This window comes from Chelon labrosus, assembly GCF_963514085.1.
Source record: "Chelon labrosus genome assembly, chromosome: 13".
In the NCBI taxonomy this organism is placed as follows: domain Eukaryota; kingdom Metazoa; phylum Chordata; class Actinopteri; order Mugiliformes; family Mugilidae; genus Chelon; species Chelon labrosus.
In genome coordinates this window covers 18,160,156-18,178,222 of record NC_140346.1, presented here as the reverse complement: position 1 = coordinate 18,178,222, position 18,067 = coordinate 18,160,156, and the positions used below count along the sequence as shown (strand labels likewise).

The following is an 18,067-nucleotide window of genomic DNA, read 5'->3' as shown; positions in this document are numbered from 1 at the left end:
GCAGTGAGCTGTGATGGGACACGGGTGATGAGGATTTCTCAGGATGCTAAATAGTGGGGGGGGGGGGGCAGTTTGGTTATTGTTTGTGGGCATGTTAGGAGGCAGAGCGGGATGGGTGGGGAGTGTCAAGGGGTTGAGATAATTGCTGACTCCATTTTAAGGGCATAAAAACCTCTGCACCAGCATCTCTGGCCTTAACCCCCCCTCCCAATGAAAATGAAGTTCTGTGATCCCTCTAGCTCATTAACAGCAGGTCTTTTAATGAGCTTTCAACAAGGTGGGGGCTGGGTAGATGAAGAGGAGGAGTAGGGTTAGATGGGTTGTTGGAGGGGGTGGAGGGGGGGGGGTTATTGCACCAGATGCACACACGCCCACTCCTACCAATTACCATTGTGTTATGGAGAATAAGGAGGAAGTGAAGACAGAAACCCCTCAGTTCCAGATGAGTCAGTTTGTCCGTTTCTCTCCACAGAGACAAAAAAGGGGGTAAAAGGAAAAAAACAAGGAGGGAGGACAGTGCAGGTGACAGGTAACATCCTCCGTCTCTCCCTCCGGTAAACTCCGCTCTGCCTGGCTGTTTGGGCGCCACAGCCAGCGCCATTTGGTGCTCGTAAGGGCCCAATTATGTAAGGTAAGTTGATACAGAGCAGAACACAGCACACAAGCCCCTGCAGCAAGTGGATATCTTTTCCTCGTCCCTGGGTGCCCTTTGTCTTCCTGCAGTCCACACCTATCTGAGCTGCTGTCAAACTCTGCACAGGTCAGTGTCAGTCCCCACACGGGCCAATCACAACGCGGAGGGTTTATCACGTCTGCCAGTGTGTGTGTGTGTTGGGAGTGCTTTCTGACCAGTGACTGCCCCCGGGCGATAGCAGTGTGGACTTTGAGATCGAATGGTTGTGTCTCAGCTCAACAGAGAAAGCTTTTGTTTTGTGTGGAAGTTGTTTGAGGTCGCACAGCACTGTCCACAAGGGTAGTTAATAAGCTGCACACACAACGGCAGCTGTTGCTAAACGTACTTGCTGTGATTAAAATCTACATTTCATTTATATAGCGTGAAAGTTTTGTAAACCTTTTGAGCTGGGATGTCGGTGCATCCATTTGCTCGGCCAAGATCCCTCATCACTCATTATTCTAGCCAATGAAATCAGATTGATAATGTTGTTTTATTTTATCTGAGTGGAATGAAAAAGGCGTTTTCACCAAGCTCTATTTTATTTGACATGTATATTCACACATAACTCACAGGTAAAACAGTGCGTTGGCCTTTGCTAGAGTTTTGTCAGTAATTTAAAGTTGACAACTCAGTTTTAACTGCATAGATCACTTGTAATCGGACCAAGGAGGAAAAAAATGGACTCGTAACAGTCCAAACTTTCCCAGACTGCTACTTCCAATCACTTCCAAACCATGACAAAAACAGGAACATCGACCTGCATCGGTTTCAAACCAAGAAGTGAATTATTCACTGAGCAGTCTAGGAGAAGTCATGGACTTTACAGACATGAAACGCCATTTTCTGGCAGTAATGGCACAATCACATATTCAGATTAAACTTATGATGATTAGCTCTGAAAATGCTCACAACAAAGGGAATGTATGAGCTGTGTTTTTCCTTTGCTATAGGCCAGGCCTGTGGCCATGAGAGGCTCTCACTTATGTATGAGACGATTGTGCTTTATCATGTAAAAAGCCAATTAACTGTGGGTTTTTAATTACATTTCTCATGGTGTTTCTACTGTGTGAAGCCTCCAATCATCTCTGCAGTCCCTGTCTTGTTGTCTTCTTCCTTCTCAGAATAGCTGAGGAGGAGGCAGAGGCTCAGGATTAAATCATCAGCAGGGCTGACTGAGATGGGGATAACAAGAAAGAGAAAGATGCATTTGGGAGTGGTCAGACAAACCGCAGGACTCCCTCTCTGCTCTTTATCCTCGCACAGTTCCCACAATCCCCACCTTCTCTCACCCGTCCCTCCTCCCGCAACGACCGCAGAGTGAAACCTGAACCCTGGAATTACACCCGCTTCATCTCTCCTCCCTCCCCCTCCTCCTCCCCTCACATCCAACCTCTAACAGTGAGAATGTGGGAGGACAAGGTGAGAGGCGACTCGGTCCCGGGCAGCCATCCGTCAATCCAGTGCCTCTCTTTTTTGCCATTCAACACCTTCAGATAATGAGAGCAGGGAAAGACAAGGAGGGTTCATTCTTATAGGGGGTTATATAATGTCACTGATCACTGCAGACGAGCTCTGAGGGAGGAGTGTCACTTCAGTTTGCTCTGCGCATGAGGTAGTTCTGATGAGACTGGAGGCAGGTCGATTTAAAACAAAAGAGGAGGAAGTTCACAGATTTCTCTTTTTTCCCAGCATTAGACACATTTTTGATTGTTGACAGAAACTGTCACTGGATAAAAATGGTGGAAATAAATTCCAAAACTAATCCAAATAAGGCCATCAGCTCATTTTCATAGCACACATCAAATGGGGTTGTATTTAGAAGAGAACAAAGATAGGTTGTGGAAAGAATACGATATGATAAGATACGATATAATTCAATATGGTACGATACAATACAATGCAATATGGCTGATGCGATACGACACGATCAGTGCGATACGATACGATATGATCAATATGATAAGATACGATACAATGCGGTACGACTGATACGGTCAATATGATACGATACGAAACAATACGATATGATACGATACGATCAATATGATACGATACGATATGATCAATACGATACAGTCGATACGATATGATACATGATACGATATGATCGATACGATACAGTCAATATGATACAATACATTATGATGAATACGATACAATATGATACAATCAATACGATACTATACAATCAATATGATACGATACGATACGATACGATATGATCTATACGATACAGTCGATACGATACAGTCGATACAATATGATACGATATGATCAATACGATACGATACAATCAACACGATACGATACAATCAATATGATATGATACAATCAATATGATACGATACAATCAATATGATACGATTTGATACAATTCGATAATGTAATGATACGATATGGTTACGATATATGATATATGTTATGTTAACGTAATGATATTATATGATGCAAACGATACGATACGATACAATACGATACGATAATGATATGATACAATAACAACATTACAGTGCAATATGATATGAAATTTGTATGGAGCAGTACAATGCAACATGATAGCAAGGCTTCTGAGATAGATTTTTCACCTGAATACTGGCAAGTGTAGATTTTTACGTGATCAAATTTTTTTTTTTTTTTTTTTTACAACTACATACATATATTACTCTGTTTATCCATGGAGAGTCTAGGGTAAATAAATATGCAGCCAAACAAAATACTTAAACAAGGTGGAAGTTATAAGGTAATCAAACATCTGCCCACTCAGGTCCTCTCTGGTAAACTGTTCAAACATCTGCTACACTCTTTGTCTTTGATGAACACACGCACAATATACTGTCCTTGCTGCACCTGGTGACACTCTTTGTGAACCTCACACAAACACAGTTATTCGGTTGCTCAGGTAATCACACTTCGCACACCCAAACACATATTCAGGTCAGACAGTTTTGTTTTTCATTCGACCTATTAACGGTCATCCATAAATGCTGGAAAAACTGGATTTTAACCATACAAGCCGCACTGCCCACACCCTCCCTGCACAAACACAGGCAGCACTGGGGTCAGATGTGCTGCCGCGATAGCATGCAGAGTAAGGTTAGGAGGTAGAGTTCAGTCTTGTGACAGGTGAAAATGCTTTCATGTGTTTGCTCCCTGCAGGCCCGAGGGCAGGTTAACTGCATCTCCTAACCGCCTGAACCAGAATATTCACATGCAACAAATGTCCACTGTCACTCTACTTACATAAATCTTTACAATTTGCATAGTCCTTGTGTATGTCCTTTGTCTTCTCATTTCTTTGCGTGCTGCACTGCATCTGCACGACCGGGCCTTGATTAGTTATTCAGATTTAGATGAACTTGAAGCTCTAGTGAGACGAATCCTAGAGTTTACGGACAAGGCAAGCAACTGAGAGCTTTGTCAACACTTGATAAAGCTATGATAACAATCAGCTGTTATCTTGACACAAGAATAATAATGCAAATGTACACAGAAATACACAATAGTACATGAATGAAAAATTAGAAGCAGACATTTTAATCAGGTTTATCATATTATCTCAGTTGGTCATAGATTTTGTGTGGAAAAAATATTCAGTCAGCAAAGTTAACTGTCAAATTAAGAAACACAATATTTACCTCTGAAATAAAGTACAAGTACCTGATAATAGCTGAGTAAATTAACCAATACACCATAAGGATTAATAAATTCGCTGGCAAATGCATGAGATAAATTTACAATGTTATCAGTACTCAGACTTTAACAGGTAAGCATGATAAGATGTTAATACATACTTTAATAAAATGCTTTCCCTGCAAAAAACAAAATAAAAAAAACGTTGTGCTTCTCTAGAAACTTTCTGAATTTTTAGCTTTAACATTATAAATATAGTATCAGCCGAAAACAGGTGTCAACAATACATTTAAAATGGAAACAACAGGTTTAAAATGTAAAAAGCAAGTTACAAAATGTATTTGCATGACACCTTGCAGGAGGAGAAAACACCAGCAAACACCACAAAATAGAAATAATTTAAACAAGAAGAAATAAACAAATTAAATCTTAAAGAAATCCCTCATAATTATTATTTTTTTATTTTTTTTATTATTTGGGCTATTGTTGGTCCCTTTCTGTGGTAATTGGGTCCCTCTGTCCATCTCCTGACCCGTTCCACCCGCGGTGATGTGTGTGAGTGATGCGGCAGAAAACGGGCCGGGACAAAGCCGGTTAACCAGCGGGGAGAGAGAGTGGGGTCGGGGGGCTGCTGGTGCCGGGGTCGTGGGATCAGAGCAGGTCATGGAGGTGTGGGAGTGTCTGCTCGGCCCTCTGACCTTTGTCGCTGAGGCGTCCTATAATCCCGTCCTCAAAGACCATACGGACATAATGGAGAGGCCGTGAATGCAGTTAAATGGTGACCATTAGGCGGATCTGTGTCGCTATTCTTCGTGTTTGTTTAGTCCCGGTCACTCTCACGTTTACTGTGTAATCATGCGTGTGATGGAGGGGCGGCTGGAGACGCCTGAAGAGGCCCGGAGTGAGAGCAGCAGGACAACGGTTTATTGGAGATGGATATCCACCTAAACTTGGTGAATGACACGACACAAGAGGGGAAGGATGGGGGGAGGAGGGGGACGATAATTGGATGTCCACTTCAGATTACTTGAGTCCGGAGCACAGTTCACAAGTGGTGCACACGGGTGGAGGGGGGGTCCAAAGCACTCCTTCCGAAAACTGTTTACAATGGCTCAACAAGGTGGCACAGCAGAAAACACTCATGAATAATTGATTACACCGATATTGTGGAAAGTTTTCTGGATATCACTGTGTAAATTAGGAGATATTTTATTGCTTACTGATGGACCCGGGACCACTTTATAATAAAACCACACTTTTAAGTTAAGTTAGGTTTTTCAACTAATGACATTATTAATGGTAAATTATGCTTTTTTGTTTGTTTGTTTTTTGTCCATATCAGTCTATACCTCAGCCGTCAACACAGGTGTCATAAATGATTTGAAATACATTTTTCTTTTTAGTTTCCACGACAATTCAAGTTGTTTTTGTGTCCACGAATTAATACGTGTTGAACTTTGGTCCTTTACCTGTTCATAACGTAACCCAAATTTACTAAAAACTAAAGATCTAAAAGAGGACAGAGTGCGTGTCCTGCTGGGGGAACAGAGGGATTTCTCAACCTCGTTCATTCATATCTAATCAATTATACATCGGTGAATAATTTAAAAGCAATAAAACAGCCTTTAATGACAACGTATATTGACTTTATATAAAGGTGTCTTATTATAAACGTTTATATACAAAATAAAGAGCGTAAAAATATGCAAAGAATAGTTTATAGGCTGTCAAAGTAGAAAATACACATTATTATCGTTTCGTTCAAAACCTAAAAAATGTGTTAATTGTAGTACTACACCGATTAGGATCACCTATTTTTAGAGTTCATACTTTGTGATAAAATATTTTTTATGCTTATCAATATATTTATTAAGTCTTTACAATCTGTTTCCTAAAATTTTGCACCGAGACGCGTGGTTCAGAGAGATTTTAGTGACACTTGATCTAGGCTATAGAGGTCTTTAGCTGGAGTAGTCTGCCACCTAGCGTCGGTTTTATTGAACTGGCGTCAACTTCTGCTTACATGCAGCCTCAGGATCAGAAACTTTATTTCTACTTTATTTAAAATACAAAAATAATATGTACATCATTTACAGACAGTGTACAATATATCAGCCACAACATTAAAACCACTCACAGGAAAAGTGAATAACATTGACCATCTTGTGACAATACAATGTTCTGCTTGGAAACCTTTGGACTTGGCATTCATGTGTCTATGTTACTTAGACATGTAGCACCCACCTAGACCAGACCAGGCACCCCCCACCCCATAGCAATGACACTCCTTGATGACAGCAGCCATCCCCAGCAGGATGCAGCCTGACACAGGCACACACACAAAAACGCTTTAGGAACAACTCAAATACATGAAACACAGGACAAGGTGTTGACCTGGCCTCCAAACTCACTAGATCCCAAACTGATCAAGTATCTGTGGGAATGCACTGGAACAAGCCTAGTCTACAGAGGCCCCTCCCCTCAACCCATAGGACCCAAAGGCCTCCACTAACAACATACAAGGACGCATACCAGGTGTGCACACACAAACATGAACATATTTCATTCCTGCATTAACAGGTATTTTCTGGGTATTTGATCGTGCAGGAACTTAATGTTGACTCAATTTACCGTGTGTAATTTCTTGATAGATTTCCAAGTTCTAAGTTTCCTAGAAACACTTGAGGGGAGGGGGGGACGGAAAACAACTTTTTATAGAATTTTAAGGGTGTTTTTGTTGTGGTGGTGGAGGTAGAGTAATTTGGCTGAAGTCACTGCTTTTGTTCTAAGCGTCTTTCAGGATGGTGGTGATGATGGACGATAAATTATAAAGATCAAAGACGTTCTTGGCACCGTGTCATTACTCCGACTCCAGCTCCTGAAGCCCCCCAGCGCTCTGCGCACCTCTCCGGGCTGGGTCGAGCCGGGGAGGTGCTCCAGTGCCCCTCGCTGTAGCTATCTGGTGGGTGTGCACGTTTAATTGTATTTAAGCGCTCACATTTTGCATCTGACAGAGTTTTTCTGCAGCTCCATCAACTGACACCATGGCGAATGAGAAAGAGGCACCTCTGGGCTCCATCGAGAACCCGATCAAGTTTCAGGACCAGGACTTCAAGACTCTCCTGGAGGAGTGTCTGAAGTCTGGTGTGCTGTTTTCTGATCCAATTTTTCCTGCTGAGCAGAAGTCCATCGGTATGCCCGAAGATCCGGATCCCAAAAAGGCGCTCAAATGGAAACGACCCAAGGTGCGACCACTGTCATGTTGTGCATGTAAAGTGCCAGTTGTTGTCCAGATGTTTTAGCGTCAGTGACATGATTACTAAGTTCAATAATCTATAGACAGGCAATCTGTAGGACTATATTTTGGCCACTTTTAATCAGATGCGTAAAAATGTGAAATGTTTTTGTCATTACGTCTTCACATGAGCTCTGTTGACTGTGGGTGTAGACAGATGTGTATCAAACTAGGTGTGGCTCATAGGAACTCGCTACCTGAAGCAGCTGCCTGAATATACAAATAGTACTGAGAATAGATACAGCAGAATAGTCTGAATGAAGACATTGTCAATGTCTAAACCCAGCATGGAGACCAGTGGAGACAGATGTGGAGGATTAAATTCAGACACTAAACGTTCATATTTTTCCTGAGCCTATGGAAACATATTCAAATATTTTAACAACCACTTAAAGGCATATTCAAACGTATCTAAATCATTGCATTGAGTTCTTTATGCTGATTTAATTATTCATCTTTCCAGTGAAACATGCAAATCCCCATTAGTTTTGCCCAAAGATTAAAATGTGGATGAACCAAAACTGAGCCCAGGCTTTGTTGTCTCACCTTCTTGTCCGTGATGTTGTTCTGTTCTTGTTCTGTGTCTCAAGGAAATCAGTGAGAACGCCGTGTTTGTGGAGGGAACGACCGGAACCACGGATATCTGTCAGGGCCAGCTAGGTGGGTACATCAGATGGAAAACAGTGCCTGCTGCTCATCTAACTTCCCCAGAGGAGTGAGTGTTGAAACTTTGGTCATCCTGCGGGACTGACGTAAATTGGCAGCATCTTGGAAAAGTTAAATCCACATATCCGAACGCTGAAACACTACTTTATTTAGTTCATGTGGTTCCTGTTTTTGAATATAGCAAAAATGTGATGACTTCAGAACTTGTCTCCAGCACACAGCCCTTAAATTCACAGCAAGAGAGAATTTAAAAGGGTGACCCATTGTAGTCCCTAAACCTCAAATCAGCTGGGGGTCCTTATCCCATCCAGCCCCGGCATTTACAGCCCACAGGCACTGCTGAAACCCGTGTTGTTCAGTCTGTTTCGTATTTGTGGTGAACTATACGAGTGTTTTGCGCAAAACAAAAAACTCTCTGTCCACCTCTGGGATTTCTGGATTGATCAATACCTCCTCCTTCTCCTCCTCCTTCTTCTTATTTGTCCTCCATTTGTATTTTCTTTTAAACTGCATCCCAGGATGTGCTTTCCATGATTTACACAGATACCAGCAGTTGCTGCAACATCTGCAGAGAAACAACACAGAACAGATGTTTGCTGCCGTTAAGGAATGTAGATTATTACGTGTGCCCGTGTGTGGACCAAAAAACATAAATCACACTTCACAGGAGACTAATTCCTCCAGTCCCAGTGAAGTGCTTTGATATCAGCAACTAATTAGTCATCTTTATTCCTCCACAATATCACCAGGTAACTGTTGGCTGCTAGCGGCCCTGTCCTGTCTCACCATGCACCCCTCACAGTTCGTGAAGGTGGTGCCACCCGACCAAAGCCTGGATGAGCCTTATGCAGGAATCTTCCGTTTTAGGGTAAGTGTGCACAACATGTAAACCCTTCCTATCTGTACTTGGTAATCATTAGTGTCAATTAAAAGCAAATATCCAGAAAAACAATATTAAGGTTTTGGCCATTTATTGCATAGACAACATCATTTTATTTTGGAGAGAGCAGCTCACCTGTTTGGTGCTCCAAAAGAAATCTGAGTCATTTTGACACTGACAGTTCCTCTGTGGTACATAAATCACAGTGCAACAGACAATTCAGAAGGAGATTCTGACGTGTTGTTAGAGACTAATGTCTGCTAAAGAGATGAGCAGCAGCTACAGAGGTCTTTTAAGTTCACTTCTTTCTGATTCCACACGCCCATATTTTCTTTTTCTTCTTCTTTTTCTTCACTTCCAGACCTCAGACTCACCCAGTGCTTACAAAAGTTTAAGTCAACCTTATCAGAAGCTGAGCTACATCTAGACACGAAATAAGAAAAGATTCATTCAAATCTGTCGACATCAATTTGTATCTGCGCAAATGATCACACTTTGCATCAGGGCGTCAAAGCCACTGAATCACGTGATAGTTATTAGAAACGCTGTGGTCTTATATCATTTTACATCAGTCTGAACTGAACTACAGAGAAGCTCCAGCAGTTCTGATCCTAGTTCATAGATTTAAGTCCTGGACATGGTTTAAAAACAAATGATGATTCATGCACCCAATTCACTCTTGTTCATTTAATGTAGCAGACGGCTGACTCTCTGAAGATATTTGTATTTTATCTGATTTGGCTCTATCCGTTTAGACTTAGGTAATGCCACGTCTGCACATATAGCTGCCGTGTCTGTGCTCTGGCATTTGATGAACAACGAGTATCATCTCATCCTGGAGCCATCGCTGCATCGGTGGTCTCAGGCAGACAAACATAAATCCAAACCTTTATCACCTCGTTAGGAGTTTGCGATTCTAATCTAGAGGCTTCATTGTTCTCTGGCTCGGATCAATAAAATATCATCTCAGTAGATGATATCAATCTTAAAAAAACGAACAGACAAGTCAGTGATTATTTTACCCCGGAGCTTTGGACCTTCAGAGACTTTCAGGGGGAATGTGGCGTGACTGAACAAGCAGGACGGAAGGACTGGAAACTCATTTTGCCCTGTCAGGGTGATTGGAGAGCAGTCCAGACATGCAGGTAGTGACTACCCCTGGGACACGTGCACACACCCACGGCAAGTAACTATGAAAGGCCAGTGCAGACCTGCTCTCAGCTGTTGTGTTCATGCAGTTAGCAGAGAAGTAGACGCCCCGTATCGTGACCAGTAAACGTCCTCATAGATGGCTCAATAGACAGTTTGTTTAACGTTTTATAGACCAAAAGGGTTTCCTTTCCCACATCTGGACACACCTTTACTCTGTTTTTTTTTTTCTTTCTGTGTTTGCTCTGATAAGTCTTTGAATACGTCATGTAATGATGATACTGCGCAGTTAATTAATCCAAGGCAAGTTTGTTCTCAGGCACATTTCAACAAGGAGGCAGTGGAAAGTCATAATTTAAGACATAAGAGGTCAGGAGGAAAAACTAAACAACAGCACAATGGAATATAAACAAACACAGCACATACAAGAATGATTTTTAAAATAAAATACATATAAATCAAATAGAAGACTAGCAAACATGGAAATTTAATTTAATTTAATTTAGTCTAATTTAATTTCCAAAAACAATATTTACTTGTGGGACAGTTTAGCTGACTTGACAGTAAAATTATTCTGATTAATCGACTAAAAAATACCAGATTTTTCTCTTCACAAGTTTTATTTCCTGTATTATATTAAACTCTGAAGTCATTCACAATCTTCATGTGTCATTTATAAAGGCAGCAGTCAATTCATCAGGAATACAATGAAAATAATCTCAAATTGCAGTCCTGCGGTGTATGATGAGGTGGTTTCCTGACTTTGTTAATTGAAGTGTCTGCTTTAAATTAGCTGACATCGTCTATAATTAGCCTCCTTGAGGTGCTGGTCTCACCAGAGGAGGTAAGAGTGCAAAACAAGCAAATAGTGTACTGACGTCAGAGAGAGTGGGTTTAATTGTTTTATGCTGTCATCTTCTGATAAAGACGAAACATGTCGATGCATCTGTTTGAAAAGTAATAATAATAATTTTGCTTTTAAGAGGCTCTTGTCATTTTTGATGTTTTGAAGTCACCATGGATCACTTGACTGCTTTTGGGGGAAAGAGATCACTTCTGAGTTTCCCTCAGCTCTGCGGCACTGCGTAGCATGTTTCCGCTCGGCGTTTCCTGTTTTGGTTCACTCTCACTACTCTCACGATGCCACCTTCAAAGACAAAAGGCAGCTGTTTTCAGTCAGAATAAAAAAAAAAAAAACAACAAAAACCTGCACCGTGCCACACCGAGTGGCAAAGTTAGTAGTGACATGCAGAGGAACATGGCAGAGCGTTTACCAGCTCAAGAACCAGAATATTGTCTCAAAAACAAAAACTCAATATGAATCTTCTCTGTATGTACCCAAAGAAGAAAACTAATTCCCTTGAGAGATGATACATCAGCAGTGTTGTGTATTCAGTTTGTTTCTACTGATCACATGTGGGAACCATAAAGTTGAGGTTCCTCCTGACTCATTAAATCCATTCCTCCTCTCTTCTCACCGTCTCCCTCTTCCTGTTGCTGTCTCTCTCTCCCTCCGTGCAGTTCTGGCAGTATGGTGAGTGGGTGGAGGTGGTTGTGGATGACAGGCTGCCAGTGCGCGAAGGCCGTCTGCTCTTCAGCTACTCTCACACCCGCAATGAGTTTTGGAGCGCCCTGGTGGAGAAGGCCTATGCCAAGTCAGTTGCCACTACACCAGCATATGTTTCTGGGTTGTAATGTCTGAGATCACCCACTCTTCTTCTGTGTGCGTGCGCGTTTGTCGCTGTAGAAATGTGATAAAAATACGCAGCCACTGGAGACGCATTTCTCACGTCTCCTGTGCAGGTTAGTCGGATCCTACGGGAGCCTGAAGGGAGGCAACATCTCAGAGGGGATGGAGGATTTCACAGGAGGCATCGCGTATTCGCTGCCTGTCTCATCTCGCACCCCTCGAGTCCTCTGGAGGTCTCTGACAGCTGCTCTGTCCCGAGGCAGCCTGCTCAGCTGCTTCATCCAGGTACCACATGCAGTACAAAACTCAAAATGTTCACACTGGATGTTAACATGTATACACCTGAGTTTCTCTCTTTGCCTCTGTAGGCCACCAGCTACAGTGAGGTTGGTCAGGTGACGGGAAACGGGCTGGTGAAGGGTCACGCGTACGCCATCACTGACACGGACAAGGCCAGTATCACTCAGAGACGACATTGTAGACTGTAGCAGGAATCATCAATACACTACTTTTGTTTTACTCTCAATGATACATGCACAGACTCTGCATTGTGTTTCATGTGTTATTATATTTATTTTATCAAATCTAATCTAATCTCCTCTTCATGTTTTTTCTAATCTAATCTTGTCATTGTATTTCATTTTAGGATAATTTAATTTAAGATGACATAATCTCGCTCATATTTAATTTATCTCAAATGATCTCATAATTTATTATCTAATCTAATCTAAATTTGATCTAATTATATAATTTTGAGATATCATTTAATTGCATTTAGTCTCACTCAAATTTAATTAATCTCATTAATCTTCTCATGTAATTTATTATCTAATCTAATCTAATCTAATCTCACCCTACTGTCATATAATATGCTTTAATTTCGTTTAATTTCATTTTTTCTTTAATATAATTTAATCTAATATCGTTTTACTGACATTTAATTTATCTCAAATAATCTAATCTCAATTTTATCTCATTTTATTTCATAAAATAATTTGATTTATGTTGCATAATGTATCTCATCTAATACATATATATGATATTTTATGATAATATATGATGACATGTATCTTCTAATTTTATCTTCACCTAATATACTTTAGTCTGGTAATCTGTTCTATCTCTAATCTAATCTCTCAGTGTGAATATAAACTGAGAACATCTCCCACAGTAGGACTTTTACACGTGCATTAATTTCCTTCCTCTCTGTTTTTCAGGTGATGAAAGCCTCAGAGGAGGTTTTGTTGCTGAGGCTGAGGAACCCCTGGGGTTTTATCGAATACCGCGGCCCCTGGAGTGACAAGTGAGTGAGATTCCTGTTTGTTCATGTTGTACGACAGAGATTACAGACACAGATTACGTAATTTACACAGAGGGTTACTTTGTTTGTGTGTGACTGCAGAGGTAAAGAGTGGGATGACGTGAACCAGTCGGAGAAGGAAAGGATTGAGTTGAAAGCGAAAGAAGACGGAGAGTTCTGGTACGAATGCTACACTCGTGAATAACCTGCTGCAACAACAACAAAATGTAAACGATGTAAATTGTGGTTGGATTAGGATCAGTGCCGACGACTTCAGCTTCCTCTTCAACGTGGTGGAGCTCTGCAGTGTGAATCCTGACACTCTTGAGGAGGAAAACGCACCTGCCTCCACGTCTACCTGGACCATCAGTGAACATGAAGGGTCCTGGGTACCAGGGAGCTCTGCTGGCGGCAGCCGCAAATACAACAGTATGTTTATAACTTTATGATTGGAGCTTTTAAGTCGTGCTGGGATCTTTAATCACACTCTCTGCTGCTCTTTGCCCAGAATCGTTCTGGAAGAATCCGCAGTTCCAGCTGGTTCTGAATGAGAAGGACCAGACAGAGGAGGAGGAGGAGGATGAAGACGATGATGATGACGAGGAGGACACTGAGGAGATTACCCCAGAAGAGAAGAAGAGAATAGAGAAAAAGAAGCAGAAAGCCAAGCAGTGCACCGTGCTGGTGGAGCTGCTGCAGAAAAACCGCAGGCAGAAGGACAAAATCCACTTCCTCTACATGGGTTTCCACGTCTACAAGGTGAGAAAGAAACTCTCTTTATTCTGTATTTGTTTCTCTGCAAATTTATTCTGCTCATTAATAAACTAATGTGTCTTCTTCTGTTTTCTAGGTTCCTCCTGAGGTGAGCATCTCATAGGCATTAGATGTGAACACTCGTATATTATCAGCGGATGTTTAGTAGGAATTTTCCATTCACGTTTTGTTTTTTGCCACACAGTTCCAGGGCGTTTGTCTGGACCGCAACTTCTTCATAAAAAATCGTCCCGTGGGCCGTTCTGGGAAATACAAGGCTCAGAGGTAAGAGGATGACATGAGAAGAAATGTCTGCCTACTTGTTCAAACGCCCTAAATTTTTTTAACTTCGTCCCACAGGGGTGTGTGGAGGAAGCTCCGCCTGGACCCGGGTAACTACATCATCGTGGCGTCCACCTATCGACCAAACCAGCCCGGAGAGTTCTTTGTCCGCATTTTCTCCAAAACTGGAAACACTCTGGGGTGAGACGGAACTACATTTAGCTTTGAGGACCTGAATGTCCCCAAACAGGGAAGAAAAATTAAGACAACGCTGAGTGACTCATTATGTCTTTACATATCATTGACAGTTAGTTAAACAAGTTAAAGACCCTCCTTAACTACACATATGATTTTATATAACTGGTTATGTGATTAAAACTTGCTCAGGTTGGAAAGCGCTGCCTGGATTTGTATTTTAATCTGTTGACTACAGTATAAGAATGATTAAGCTGTAACTTGTCCGGCAACAAAATGAACAAGAAAGACACTTAAGTCCTTAAAATGTTATTTTAACAAGTTATGCATAATCCTGGTGTGTCCTGGTTATGTTTTGACTCACGTAGAAATTTCCACTGCAGGAGTATTTTGTAATATTGCTGCCTTTACTTAAAGTTGCTGTATTGATCGCCACTTACTTTTTTTACTCGGTGCAAGAGAAATGGAGCAAACTATAAAAATGTGAGTGGCAGTGATAATCTGTCGTGCTCTTTGTGTTCCAGGACTCAAGACTTCACCTGCACCTCTGACTTCCTCCCAGTAAGTTCACAGACCACATCTGTAAAAGTTAGAGGGTTTTCCTTCATGTTTATGTTTATGTTTAAGTTTGCCTTGTTTGTGTGTGTCAGGTTATGTCGGCTCCTGTCTCCATAGAGGATCAAGTGAGAGTTCAGAAGACTTTTGCTGCAGAGGCTGGCCCAGTAAGAAACGTTTTACTCGTGTTTTCTCACCCAACAAAAGCGTTTTGTTTTGTTTTTGTTTTTTTATTCATGGAGGAGTTGTTTTCTTCTTTTGACAGGATTACAGGCTGAGAGCCAAAGACATCATGGAGCTGTTCAACTCAGGTTAGATCACCCACCATATTATATATCTGTCAAGTTCACCAGCAGCACTCTTTGTGTGTAACACTCATAGCGGCCACTAGGTGGGAGCAAAGGAGCAACATGACTCCTCATAAGTTGAAACAGTGGAGCCACAGAGGTCAGCAGTCTAGACAGAGGCTCATAGCTTCAGTCAGATAAAGTAAATTGGACTTGGTTTAAGTAATGAAAGTGGCGACACTCGTCCTCACCTTCACCCTTCTCCAGCTAAATCCAATTTAAACCTTTATTTTGGTTCTCTGCATCAATCCATGCCTTTCTTTCCTGACCACAGTTCTTGACAAAGATTACCATCTGCCACTGGAGACGTGCAGACAGCTCATCTTTGGAGAGGACGTATCCTTTTGTCCTCAGCTTATCCTTGGTTGACACCAGCCAAAGTGTCAATATGCGTCTAGTTTACTCAGTTTTACACGAGATAACTTTACAACTGCTGACTTTTTACAAACAGGACTGACCTTTGCTAGTTTCACACTTCCTCAGGGCAGATGCTTGCTGACGAAGGGGTATGAACTCTGCTCCTCCGAATGAGTCATCGTGCCACCCCGCTGTTCACTTTCACTTTGCTTCCTCATAACTTCGTCTCTCTAGCTCTCTATCTTCTGCCCTGCTGAGATGTCCTTAACTGTGCTGGCAGACTAAAGGGCGCTCCACTCTCAGTCGTGAGCAGGCAGAAACCCTGCTGTCCAATCTGCGCAATCTGCAGGTACAGTTCAGCGTGTGCGTGTTAAAGATAGATAAAAAAAAAACGAGAAGAGTCATTTCACTGATGCCTCGGTCTCCTTTCAGTCCATCTTCTTTCAGTTTGATGAGGACTCTTCTGGGACCATGAGCCCCTTTGAACTCAGCTCAGCTCTGGAAGCTGTTGGTATGCATGCACATTCATACACACAGAAACACACACTTACAGATGTCTGGCTTTACACACACGTTCCTTCATCCCTCGGTTTCCCAGGAATGCAGTGTGACATCAAGGTGGTTCAGCTGCTGTCTGCGAGGTTTGCATCTGGAGAACTTCAGCTGCCCTTCCATGGCTTTGTGTCGTGTTTCACCAGGCTGCGCAAGCTTTTTGGTAACGTATATACATCCACTGCAACGACACTGTCTATAATTACCTTGATATTACAGTTTCCCAGTGTGGCTACATCTTACTACACCTACACCTTATGTCATCAAACACAAAACAGACTGACCAGTTAAACAAAGAAAAAAAAAAACCATATATATCCATGACCAGGGAAATTGCTTTCCAGAAAGAAAATACAACTAAATGCAGAAACACTTCTGCTCTCTCTGTGACCCTTTACAGTTGGGTGAACCTTACCTATCTATCTGTCTTACATTGTTATATGACAAATAGGGACTTAAAGTATAGACTCAGACTTAAGTGCAGGGTATTTAAATCCAAATTGAAAGAAAAATGTACAAATTACACTTTTATACATAGTTCTCTATTTCCTATTGATCTGTAGCCTAATTACATTTTGCTGGTAATATTTCTGTATTTTTATTTGATCTGAAGCGAATGCAGGACTTTTAATGGCGTATTCTTTTTGTTTTGTCTTAGTAAAGCATCCAAAAGATCATCATAACCTTTTGATCCTTTTTCTATTTGTTCTTCTCATTTGCGACCAACTCAAACTCATTCTTTTTTCCTGACCCTTAAAACAAAGCAGTATCTTCTTATAGCGCCTGATCACATTTCATCACGGTTTACATTCTTACTGCTCTCACTTACTAACGTCGGGACACCTGCTGGGATCTCCGTTCTGAAAACACTAAACTTGATGGGGAAATTGTTGAGCCAGAAAACCTTTGCAAAGACACTGTGTGCAGTCATCTCCTCCTCTCTTCTCCTCAGCCCTGTACGAATCAGAGACCAGCCAAGAGGTGAAAGACAGAGGCATCAATGCTGTGAGTATCTGGTCAAATATGCTGCGTTGTGTGTTCATACTGACCCAAACAGACCTTTCTGACTTGCCGCTCTCTCTTTGCACCTGTTTGCCCCTGCACAGTGGCTGCTGCAGTTTCTGACACTGTAAAGATGTTTTTGAAGAGCATCTCCACCTGGAACCAGAAGAGCCAGAGTGGAAACACATAATCTGTATTTTACTTTAAAACGCTTCTATTAATTCCTTCAAAGACAGAGCTGTGGCCCACATTAATCTCATACCACTGTGGAGTAACACTAATATACTCTAATAAAATCAGCTTCGTAATGACAGAAGTGTTTAAAGTGTCTTTACTGCTTTTTGTCTGTTGAGATCATTATTTTAAAAAAACTGAATTATTATCAAGATACGTGACGACTTAAAAAATAAATTTGACATGGGAACACAAAACATGTTTATCAAACTTGATTGACTGATTGAATGACACACATAACTGAAATTACACAACAGAAAAATCACTGCAACTCCAACAGTTTACTCATTCATGCACACATGAGAATACCCAGGGAAATATCAGTATATACACACACACACACACACACACACAAACAACACACACACTCTCTCTCAGAGTGAGTACTGCCTGCCCCACTGAGGGTGTGAGGGTGATGTCTCAGCTACACGCACCATCTCTATTCTTATCGCACTGACGCCACGTACAGCGTCAACACACACTCGCCCCCTCCTCCACTACGTT

General features: G+C 41.6%; 1 protein-coding gene across 1 annotated transcript; it reads left to right on the top strand.

The window, feature by feature from the left end:
* The first annotated feature begins 7,014 nt into the window (after window positions 1-7,014).
* Window positions 7,015-17,862, top strand: capn12 (calpain 12). Its single transcript, XM_084559113.1, has 23 exons — window positions 7,015-7,268; window positions 7,334-7,551; window positions 8,192-8,261; window positions 9,017-9,135; window positions 11,818-11,951; window positions 12,100-12,271; window positions 12,355-12,438; window positions 13,204-13,289; window positions 13,389-13,466; window positions 13,543-13,715; window positions 13,795-14,045; window positions 14,137-14,148; window positions 14,245-14,324; window positions 14,400-14,522; window positions 15,041-15,077; window positions 15,167-15,238; window positions 15,337-15,382; window positions 15,693-15,754; window positions 16,056-16,124; window positions 16,208-16,286; window positions 16,374-16,490; window positions 17,280-17,332; window positions 17,434-17,862. The coding sequence occupies exons 2-23, from the start codon at window positions 7,351-7,353 to the stop codon at window positions 17,458-17,460; spliced, it is 2,145 nt and encodes a 714-aa protein (XP_084415239.1). The 5' UTR covers window positions 7,015-7,268; window positions 7,334-7,350; the 3' UTR covers window positions 17,461-17,862.
* Window positions 17,863-18,067: the final 205 nt, after the last annotated feature.

Coding starts and splice junctions, on each gene's coding strand:
- capn12 (XM_084559113.1), top strand. CDS start 7,351: ATGGCGAATGAGAAAGAGGCACCTCTGGGCTCCATCGAGAACCCGATC. Junction 11,952..12,099: donor GTGGAGAAGGCCTATGCCAA/GTCAGTTGCCAC, acceptor TCTCCTGTGCAG/GTTAGTCGGATCCTACGGGA. Junction 15,239..15,336: donor TTGCTGCAGAGGCTGGCCCA/GTAAGAAACGTT, acceptor TTCTTTTGACAG/GATTACAGGCTGAGAGCCAA.